This window comes from Rhinatrema bivittatum, chromosome 1 (assembly GCF_901001135.1).
Source record: "Rhinatrema bivittatum chromosome 1, aRhiBiv1.1, whole genome shotgun sequence".
Classification (NCBI taxonomy): Eukaryota; Metazoa; Chordata; class Amphibia; order Gymnophiona; family Rhinatrematidae; genus Rhinatrema; species Rhinatrema bivittatum.
The window spans coordinates 285,702,115-285,714,015 of record NC_042615.1 but is presented as its reverse complement, the minus strand read 5'-3'; the positions used below and the strand labels follow the sequence as shown (position 1 = coordinate 285,714,015).

At 46.5% G+C, this 11,901-nt stretch overlaps 1 protein-coding gene across 1 annotated transcript in view; it reads left to right on the top strand.

The window, feature by feature from the left end:
• Nucleotides 1–7,028: 7,028 nt before the first annotated feature.
• DOK1 (docking protein 1) overlaps nt 7,029–11,901 on the top strand; it is a 169,006-nt gene continuing 164,133 nt past the window's right edge. The window contains exon 1 of the mRNA XM_029596004.1: nt 7,029–7,537. Coding sequence (XP_029451864.1) covers nt 7,481–7,537 — 57 coding nt within the window. The 5' untranslated portion in view covers nt 7,029–7,480. The remainder of the gene's footprint in view (nt 7,538–11,901) is intronic.

The window sequence follows — 11,901 nt, the reverse complement described above, 5'->3', positions numbered from 1 at the left end:
AATCCATGCAGTGGCCTTCTAACAATTTTGCAACTATACATACTGCAGGACATCCGGAGACTATAGTTGGTGTGCATTATCTATAGTTTTCCTGTTTACGGACTTAGTGTGCACTAAGTGCGTAAACAAGACTTGTTACCAATAAGTTAATGTTACCAATAAGTTAAAAAGTGTCAATTGGGGAGCAGTTCGTTAGCTAGAGGTATGGGTCTGCATTCCCATTGGCTGTCTCTTTAGTTACTTGTTTGTGTTGCCAAAGTTGCAAAGTGGTATTGTGGGGGGATGGCCAGTGCCTGGTAACAAATGTAAACAAACAAATGGTATAATAATTAGAGATGTGCTTCGGGTAAAAATTTCATGTTGGGCTTCATTTTGGGGTCCCCCCCCCCGCGGGAATTTAGTTTTTCCCGCAGTTCAGATTATTTTTTCGGGGGCCCCGATTTTCGGGTTAGTGCGCACTATCGGGAGTTAGTGTGCACTAACGGGAATTAGCATGCACTAACTCAAAAATGAATTTTTTCTGAAATTTCAGAAAAAATTCAATCGTTTTTCAGTTCTCCCAAACCATTCTGAATTAGGCAATTTCGTTGACATTGCCTAATTCGGGAAAAACGATTGCACATCCCTAATAATAATACCATCAAGTTCTAGTCAGAATAAGCAAAAGCATGTAATGCAAATGCATATTTTAAAATTTGCCAATCCATTTGTATTTTAGGAAAGGGGCCATGGCAATTTAGGATATGCATACTTTTAACTCCCCTGGTGTGAGTCTGTGTGTTTGGGTGAGGGGGCACGTAACTGGGATGAATGTAGTTAGTGCTCACTAATGGAACTACATGTTAGTGTGCATTAAGTCCCGTTAGCGCAAACCAAGTCCAAAATTAGGGAAACACGAAGTAAACGCCTCCTAAACCATTTTAAAAACAAAATCAGACAGATAACCACCCAAAATGAAAATCACACGAAAAAAAAAAAATAATCAGTGCACAACCCTTTTGTTTAGCTTTGAAATCGATATGAAGTTCAGCAGCTGAAGATTTTCCAGAACCAATGAGAAGCTGTGCATTTCACCTTTTTCTCCTCTGAGAGTCTTTCCCATTGACGGTCTATCTGCTATAATGCTCAGCTTGGTGAGCACTGTGGGTCAATCCTCTCCTATAGACATCATCAAAGTGGACCCTCAAAAGGATGGTCCATTGGGTTCTCCTTAGGGAGTGATTAGGGGGATTGGGCCATTTAAAATATGTTTCTGACTGTAATAAGTTATTTTTTTTTTTTTGCCATGTGTGTGTGCACCGGGGCTTTCCCCATGAATTCCCATGAAGCCAGGATGCATGTGTTTCAGCGAATTTGTAAATAAGGTGGTCTGAGGGCTGAAGTGAGAGTAGCGTTTTAGGTTTCTTGCCCTTCAAGCTTGCTGACATCCACAACCCACAAACGCAGGGCTGTCAGAAGGTACGGGCAAGACAGGAAGCTGCCCGTGGTGCAACGTCAGGGAAGGGAGGGAGGGGGTACCAGTGTGCCCCCGGATCTGGTGCTGGGCACACTCATACTTTTGTTCGCGCACCAGGCGCGAACAAGAGTACGCGGGATTTCAATAGATACATGCGTAGCCGTGCGTATCCATTAAAATCCGGGGTCGGTGCGCACACCGGCCCTGGCTGAAGGCTTTAGATAAGTCCTCCACAGCCACAACCAGTCGGCCTACCAGAGCAGTCACATTGGTCATGAATTCAGGGTTATCATGCTGCATTTGTGGAGAACCGAATGGACTGCAGTCCACCCCTTAGCAACACTATTGTTGTGATCCTGCTGCCGTGCGATCAGGTCGGTCACCATATTGTTGGCCAGGCAAATGATGGGCATGCCAACCACTTCTCCTGCTGCTGTACTGGAGCCCTTGTAGTCTCCACCGACTGTGTTTCCGGGGTGTCCTCCTGTAGAGTTAGTGTCCATTCTTCCCTGGGCTGGCTCTCATCGACCAATTGGCTCTCAATGGGAGGGTGCTCATCTGAAATGTTTGGGAACATGAATTTCGGCGTGGAAGGAGAGTCTGAATCTCCTTCCACACCATCTTCCACATTCTGAGGGGGTCACATTGTTCGCTGGTGCAGTTGCAGGAAAGGATAAAATGGTCAATAATTAGTTATGTTGATCATTCAAACACCAGAAAAAGAAATAAACAATGTAAACACAGTAGTCGGTTCCAAAACCATATCTTTTGGTCGCGCTGAGTCACACCCATTGGGTGCAGACACTCCATCCACCACCTGTGGGCACAGAATTGACAGGATCTGACATTGACTCCAGGGGGAGTCAATGTCAGAGCGCAAGCGGGTCCACCACCTGTCTGTTTTCGTGAGGCCGCAATTTTGCCCGCCTTCTCTTTAACCTCCCTGTGGGTATCACGCCAGTGGTGCTGAATCTGCCTGACATCCCGTGACTTGACCCCCTGGAGACTGACCTCTCATGCAATCCATGCCCAGATTTGCTTCTTAGTTGATGCAGAAGACTTGGATTTGAAAAGCACCCTGTAGTTCTCACAGACACTCCGGCACAGCTGCTCTTTCTCTGCATCAGAGAAGCGCACATCATGTACATGCTTCTATGGAGGTTGCAGACCACTGGGGCCTGCCAGCTCTTCCTGCACAGTTGCCTGTCTATCTTCCTGAGGCAACATTCGTTTTCTTCCATTGAGCTGACCGTCCACTTGGCCATCAGCATTTCGACCGTTGTTCTCCATTTCACTTGCTTGCTTGAAAAACAGAGACAGGGAACAAAAGTATTGTTATTGGTGATTTCAAAAAGAGCAATGTGAAATGAGAAAACAGATACCAGTAGTTTGTAGTCTGTTTTCCTATCTGTCCTACCATAACAACAACAAAGACACAGGCCTTCCAGAGACTATGGGCAGATAGAAAAAGAGACTATCATAGGAGGTGGATTCTTGGGCTGAGGTGGGGTTGACGCAACCTTAGGCAAGGGCCTACAGGTCCTCACCATCAGCAGGTGGAGTGAGCTGAAGCTGGAGGCCACTGGAGCTTCACCCTTACCAGCCCACGTTCCCCTCTGGTTGAGCCTTTGGGTGCCAGAGCCGGCAGGACTTAGGCGGGCCTCAAGGTAGAACAACAAAGGTGAACAGTTCAGCTCAGAGACAGCAGCTAGCAGATGGCGTAGTGTTATCCTGGACTGGTCCTAGTACAGGAACTCAAGCACCAAGGGACTAGGTTACACGGAAGGTGCTTGAGCAGAGAAAGGCCAGAGCCTTGAGAGTCCAAGTCCAGAGGACAGGGACAGAGGCGTCACTATCAAACTCGAATAAGAGCTGGCGGCAATGGAAAGATGTAACAAGTAATCGTAGAACTCTGGACACAAAGAGTCTATAGTGTAGTCGTTTGTGGCAATGGTCAGGGCACGGAGAAGGCAGGCGTGGTCAGGCGTAGCAGTGGTCAAGGCACGGAGAAGGCAATCGTAGTCAGACATAGCAGTGGTCAAGGCACGGAGAAGACACGTGTGGTCAGGTGAACCAGTGGTCAGGGCACAGAGAAGACACGTGTGGTCAGGCAAACCAGTGGTCAAGGCTCAGAGAAGGCAATCGTAGTCAGGCATAGCAGTGGTCAGGCTTGGAGAAGGCAGGCAAGGTCGGACACAGCAAAGATCAGGCTTGGAGAAGGCAGGCAAAGTCGGACGTAACAGAGGTTGGCACCAGGAGATCAGTTGAAATACAGACGAGACTAACGAAGACACAGGAACTGGAAGACACTCAGGAACACGGAATGAAGAAGCACTGAGGCAGCGAGTACTCAGAACCAAACAGGGAACCGAGGAGACCTGTTGCAAAGACCAAGCTTCAGTGCTAGGCTTGAGCTTATATACGCTGAAGGATCTGACTTCAGTATCCAGGTCTGTGGCCAGGTTCCTGCCGCGGGCCCTTTAAAGGTTTTACTGATGTGCGCGCGCCTAGGGGCATCTCTCCGCGAACCCCGCAGAGAGGCCCTACAGATGGAGGCATCCTGGCTGGAAGTCCCGGGAAGTAGAGTAGGGCCGGAGGTGCTGGCAGGAGCCCAAGGTTGGAACCAGGGGCCCACTGCTGCAAGCAATGGGAAGCTGGAGCCTGAAGGTTGCTTGGAAAGGTGAGAGGGCTGCACTGCGGGGCTGCCACGGGCGGCGAGCATAACACTATCATAGGAAGCAGGAAAAAAGCAGGCTTTAATGGTGCCAAAATCTTTAAAAAAAGGCTTGGTTAGAGATATCCTTTAATGGGTATTGTACCGACATACAAGGCCTCGCCCTGAGATCGACGTACAAGAGTTGGGCATCGCAAAAGTGATTTTCAGGGGCTAGAATGCAAGAACGTTCAAAAACTGGATAAGAATGTTAAGGCCATCTGCCCACCATTCATTGGTAAAAATGGACATCCAGGAATGGGAAGCCGATAAAAAAGCGTTCACTGTTGCGCCCGTCGGTCGCAGGTGGCTGCGACTTCTCCTGCTTAGCTGTTTTCTCTATGCGGTTCCGGGTCTGGGAGAGAGGGTGGCCTCTGCATCCCCACGGCGACCCTCGTGGCATGCCCGGGATGGCATGGGCACTCCCGGCAGCCATCTTACATTCTTAAAGACGTCATGGCGGGAGCCACCGCATGATGTCATCCGCATATCATATTTAAGCTCAGCTGACCTCTTGCTATTTGAGTTAGCAAGGATTCCATCCTGCTATTTCTGCCATTCTGGGACTTCGCTTCGCTGTCCTTCAGAGTGTCTTGGGTACCCGCTCCTCAGGGGCCTTTCTGCACTCTAGGCTATCCGCTCCTCAGAGGGCCATTCCACTGCCTCACTTCCTATCAGTGAGATCCTGCATCGTTTTGGAAAACCTTTGCCGTTCCTGCCTTGGGTCTCTTTGATGCCTGTCTTCTATCTACATTTCAGAGTCAGCGTGAGTACAGTACCTGCACATCTACCTTCGTGGCACAGTTCCCCGGGTTACCTTACAGCCATCCTGTTCTGCGGGGCACCACTGGAATTACCTGCACAAGCTATGCCTAGAGAAGGTATTCACTGTTCTACTCCGCTCCGTGGATTCCATTCTACAGATCAGTCTACGGGTCATACTTGCTGAACTGACTCCTTAACCTATTCCAAGACTCATCATTGGCTGTATAATAAAGTTGTACCCTCTGTTGTCTTTCACTGCTGAGACTTCGCCTGTTGTGGCGAAAGTCCACAGGGCTCCTCCCTGTGGACAGAGCATACACTCGCCACAACCCAAGGGCCCACTATAGTTCAAGACACACAGAACGCAACAGTCCACAAACAGGGGTGGGGAGGGGTGTCTTTTTTATCGATGTCTGATTCCTGGGTGATTGCCCGCCCACCATTCATAGTTTAAAATGGACATCCAGGAATCAGACGTCCATATGGACATCTGACCATTCGACGTCTGATAATTGAGTGTCGATAACTCATTCAAGGATCGATGTTCAAGACTTGGGTGTTGCTAAATTGATTTCTGGGGGCCAGAATGGAAGGGCACTCAAAAAAGTTAGATAAGAATGTATGGTGGACAGGGGCTACCAGGCACTAAAAAAAACCATTCTTATCTATCTCTTTTCAGTATCCTTGCAACCCGGACCCCGGATATCAATTTTGCGACGCCCAATTTTTGGACGTCGGTCCTTCAAGGTGTTATAGATGCTCAATCATCGGTAGAACCACAAATGGGGTCTTTTTTATCGAAGTCTGATTCCTGGATGTCCTTTGACACCCAGGAATCGGACATCCATAAAAAAAAGACCCCATTTGAGGATGCTTTCAAGGATGTCCAATTACTCCTCCATGCCAACAAAAGTAAAATACAACATGAAAAAAACATACAAATAAGCAGAAAGCAACCACCTCTTACCTTTGGAAAATAAAGAAAGTGAAGAAATTAAAGCAGAAATCTCATGAATTCAAGGGACTAGTTCACACCAGTCTGTGGCCAGTACAGGTCCAATTGAACTTAGCACAAAAGGAAAGTTTGCCTCACGGTAGCGATTTATATACCTTGCAGATAGGATTATGACACGCATGCTGACATCACATTGGGGGAGCAAAGCCGGTTTCAAATATTGCTTTTTTAGTTAAAATATTTTTTTAATTGAAACAATTGTTTTATTGTATTACAGTCAACAAAAGCCTTTTTTGACAGGTATACGCAGACACAGATCGCACTTGCAATGGAATATTGGACGTCCAATGCAATTAAATTTATGGTGCTACGAATGCTCTTTTAACTTTTGATTCATGCGCGTTACCGATGAGAAATTGAGCATGTATTAAAACTGTATGTGTTCCTAATGAATGCATTTTCTTGGCGCATCTTTTATTGCATCGGCCCCAAAGCTAGATGTTTAGATTAATTGCTATGCATGGATGGTGTAATTAATCTTTCTGTTAAATGCAGTTGATTGTAGCATTGTTGAAAGTGCTTAGCCTGACTCACTTTACCCAATACAAAAAGCATTTTCAGATCCCAATAAAGCTGGTTGGGTGCCGATATGTTCAAAGCATCAGTATATTTGCAACACTCAAGCACTGGGCTTCTTCAGTGCATCTCTGACTGTGCTGTATAATTTACAGGATGCAGCTGCTCGCTTTTCTAGCTAAAATCAGCTCTCAGTCCCCACCTTGTTGCTTAGCTTTAAGTCTGGGAAGACAGCGTCAAGGTTGGTGTGTGTGTTTTGCTCGTCCTAACGTCTTTAGACACTAGGTTTACAGCTACAGAAAGCTTGGACGATACCACAACCTCACAGCTCAACCACTTGTGAAATCAGAACACGGTGACCCCGACTTTCTAGGCTGAGGCGAGCCGTGCCCACACACAGTGCGGAAAGGGAGCAAAGCAAGACCTACTCACCTGAGCAGGTAAAAGCCACGCCCACCGCGGGAGGCCCGTCAAGTCACGCCCACAGGTTGAGCGGAGGGTGGGGGCGCACCCCCCATCGTCCCACGTGACCAGCTCAGGCTCGTGTCTGTCAATGGGGCGGGGAAGGGAAGGGAAGAGCGAGCGAGGTAGGAGGAAGTGAGAGAGAGAGAAAAAGAAAGGCGGGGGAGGAAGCAGAGACGGTGCCAGGGAGACCCGCGGTGGCGGGAGTGGAGTTCCCGGGCTGTGGTGGGCGGTCCCCGGGAGAAAAGGCGGCGAGACACCCCCTTAGCAGGGGCCCGGGAGAGGGCAAGGCAGCCGCTGCCGCTTCTGTGTCATTCTTAAACAGGAAGCCCCGGACAGCAGGAAATCGCCGTTTTGAAAGCAGAAACTGTCAAGAGAAGACGGGGAGGGCAGGCGCTGCTGCTGCTGCTGCTCTGGAAGGAGCCGAGGGCTTATGCCTGACCGATAGGGGCCGGGGGGACTGAGGAGTGTCGGATCACACGCTGAGGACTTGGGAGGAGGAGTGGATTGCAGCCTGGGGACTTGGGCGATTTGCTTGCCTTGGGAAGCTCTCATGGATAAACCGGTCAAGGAGGGGCAGCTGCATGTGCAGCACCAGAAGTTTGGCAAGGTGAGTGCGAGCCCGGGGTGCACCATCCCAACTCCGCGTTGTGTTTCCTGGGTCGGAGTGTGTTATTATTTTGGCATAATCAAATCTAGTGACCGCGCCGTACAGTAATCAATTAATGCCAACTCTGTATGGATCATTGAAAACCAATGCTACCTACAACAGAGGGAAACGGATGTAGGGAGAATTGCAAACTGGTAATTATCGCCATAGGTGTGTGTGTATTGTATGCACCTAAAGTCAGATCGCCAATCCATTTTCCCCGTAGACATAAAAAAATGGGAAAAGCTCTTTAGTATATCTGGTTGTGGTTTCTTAGACTGAGGTTCTGTTAAAAACATCATGCAGTAGTAGTGGAGTGCGTCGCTATACTGAGGGCCTGGGTTTTATGCCTGGACTCCTGCTCCCCTGCCAGCCTTACTGCAGAGGCAGTCTCTCCAGCTCCCGGCGCCGCGAAGAGCCTCAGTCATTTGGCAGCGGTGATGCCTAGGGGCCGGTTCCAGAGGGAGCTGCGGTTTGTGGTCCCTGGCCGAGGACTTGCTGCTGCGACGGCTGGGCAGAGTTGAGGGGAAGGGAAGATAAATATAATAACTGAAAAAGCCACCATGCTGTACCCACTAGAGGCCAGTTTCTATTTGAGCTGGAAAGCGCAAAGAAACAGGAAGAAAAGCTGCCTGACCCCCAAAAAAAAAGAAAAGCCTTTTTATCATATTATGCAATGCACACTTTTTCATAGTATCCAATTATGTTGTTTTTCTTTGTAACTCTGTCTTCCTAGAGGAGGATTATGTAATATCCAGTGTATTTTCGGAGCTCTTTTTAAACTTCTGGTTTGGTAGGCTCATGTGCTCACTAGAACTTTTAATTTTTGCCATCTGTTTACTTGTTTTGCATAGAACTTAAAACTGTCTGAATGTCTGTCCATGATCAAAGAAATGCTGCTGAAAACCTTAAATCTCCCGACTGGTGCTTCCTCTTTGATAGCAAGTTGGTTTCTTAGCAGTGCAATAACTGTATGGACTTAGTGAACAAAGTCGGGAATTTCTTCAATGTAGAACCAGTTAGATGCAAACAGCGGCTATTTTAGGACATGTAATATATTTCAGAATAAGGATTACATATGTGTATGAAGCATGATAGAGTTACTACCCTTAACAGACACATGGGGGATAATCTGCATGGGGGAGGCAGTTACTATCATAAGAAAGTTGCTGAGCAGACTGGATGGACCATTTGGTCTTTTTCTGCTATCATTACTATGTACCATTTGGTCTTTATCTGTCGTCAATTGCTATGTAACATAGTAGTTGACTCAAGTTTGTTTGCCCAACAAGTTCCTTATGGTAGTAACTGCCACTCTGTGCAGCTACCCCTATGACTTCTGTAAAAGGGTAGTAAATGCCTTTCTGTGTATGTTACATTCCCCACCACCACCACCTACCTTCCTTCTTTCCCATGCCTTCTGTTAAGGGTAGTAATTGCCTCTTTGTGCATGTTACACCCCATGCCTATGTTTTTTGTTACATTGTAAACTGATGTGATATCACTGATGAATGTCGGTATATAAAACCAATAAATAAATAAAATAAATAAATGGCTTCTTCTAAGATGATTAACTGTTCCTATGTGCATGTTACCCCCTCCCATGCAGAAATGTTCCACCTAAAGTTAATATAGTTTACCTTTGGTTCTTCATGCCTATCCCTTAGCTTCCAAACATCTGCAGTGTTTATCTCTTGCCCGCTTGAATTCCAATACTGTTCTCATCGTCATCGCCTCCTCCAGGATGGCTTTCCAGTTATCCACCCGGAAGAGGTGGTGAAGACGAGAACAGAGGCTAGAGAATAGGGGGTGAAGAACCATGGTATACATAAATTTGTACATATAGTAGCCTATCGTGGGAGGCCCCAGCATGAATGGGGGGAGGGGGGGCACAGCTCAAAAAGCTTGCTTGCCCCTGCCATAGGGGAGACTGCTCTTTCTGACATTATGAAAGGGCTCCAACAGGTTCCCCGGGCTTTGTCCTGTTCTGGCTGCTGCTACAGCCTCCTCGCAAACTGCTAGAAGCCTCTATATAACTTACAGGAGCTACAAGAGATATCTGTGGTTTCTGAGCCACAAGTTGCCAATCCTGGCTTCGGCTGAGATTATAAGGCAGTTTAGCTTTGTGCATTGGCAACTTTTCCGGAAAAAAAAAAGTTGACCATTTAATTGGATGGTATTGTACATCCCACATTTGCAGAGAGATTATTATATTAAAAAAGAGATAGTGATCAAATTTCAAGGTTACAGCAGCAAATTACATTATTTAGGAGAAAAAAAAGTAACAGTAATAGTTTCATGTTTACAGCAAAAGCATGTATTGATAGGAGAAAGTGATTATCACATTTGCGCTCATATATCTGAAACATTAAAAAGACACCACATGAGAAAGGAGCTGCTGAAAAATCTCCCTTTATCTGGTGAGCAAATTGACAGACTCCAAGCCATAAAAACATTTTACTGTACCGTGATATAATTCCCTCTGTCAGGTCCCCGGCACCTAAGAAATGCCAATGCAGCTGTAAAAACAGCTAGCTGTAAAGTTTTAGGAAAGGTGAAAACCAGAACACGAGAACATGACTTGCAAGGAGTCAAGCCATTCTGGGTTCTAGCCTGATATGGAAGCACTCGAGCAGCCAGCCTGGAACCCATGCGAGAGAAAGTTTATAGCTGGTATGGACCAGACAGCCAGAGCAATACCAGGCAGTTTTTGCTAATATATAACTGCCTGGTATTGCTCTGGCTGTCTGGTCCATAACAGCTATAAACTTTAAAACTGAACGAAAGTGAAAACCGTTTTATTTTGTTAAACCTCACCATAAACTACATTGACAATATATTAGATATCTCTCACTGCCCAACTCTAGGGAGCGCTAAATAGCAATTGTTATAGAAAAAAATTTAAAATATGGGTTCCAGTACAGATCACTGGGGCACTGCATTAGTTACAGCTCATCCTTGAGAGACCTGACCAATTAGACAGAGATATATCGATTATATATATATATTTCTCTCTCTCTCTCTCTACCTATATATATATCTATATATCTCTATGGGGTAATTTTCAAAAGGGATCGCACGTGAAAAGTCTCGTTTTTTGCGTGCGATACCTAGATCGGGGCGGGTTCTGGGTGGCGTCCGCACCTGAAGGGGAGGAATCAGGGTGGCACCGGGGCAGAGAGAGAGATAGGCCTAGATTTTCTAAAGACATGTGGGGGGGGGGGGGGGGGGGGGGCTGCAAAAGCCGGCAGCGATCGCACCTTCGTGGTGCAATCGCTGCCGGCTTTCGCTACCCAATTGCGTCATCGTAAAAGGTGGTGCTATTGGGCGCGAAACTGGTGGCGAAAAGGGCCCTTACCTTTTCGCCGTCAACGACATCTTCACAGCATCCGCCCCTGTGCCACCCTGATTCCTCCCCTTCCGGTGCGGACGCCACCCAGAACCCGCCCCGATCTAGGTATCGCACGAGAAAAGGGACTTTTCACGTGTGATCCCTTTTGAAAATGACCCCATAGAGATCTCTCTCTCTCTCTCTCTCTCTCTAGATATACATACACACACACACACATTCGTATATCTATGTATCTCTCTCTCTCTCTCTCTCTAGATATACATACACACACACACACACATTCGTATATCTATGTATCTCTCTCTCTCTCTCTCTCTAGATATACATACACACACACACACATTCGTATATCTATGTATCTCTCTCTCTCTCTCTCTCTCTCTAGATATACATACACACACACACACATTCGTATATCTATGTATCTCTCTCTCTCTCTCTCTCTCTCTCTCTAGATATACATACACACACACACACATTCGTATATCTATGTATCTCTCTCTCTCTCTCTCTCTCTCTCTCTCTCTAGATATACATACACACACACACACATTCGTATATCTATGTATCTCTCTCTCTCTCTCTCTCTCTCTAGATATACATACACACACACACACATTCGTATATCTATGTATCTCTCTCTCTCTCTCTCTAGATATACATACACACACACACACATTCGTATATCTATGTATCTCTCTCTCTCTCTCTCTAGATATACATACACACACACATTCGTATATCTATGTATCTCTCTCTCTCTAGATATACATACACACACATTCGTATATCTATGTATCTCTCTCTCTCTCTCTCTCTAGATATACATACACACACACACACATTCGTATATCTATGTATCTCTCTCTCTCTCTCTCTCTAGATATACATACACACACACACACATTCGTATATCTATGTATCTCTCTCTCTCTCTCTCTCTCTCTAGATATACATACACACACACACACAT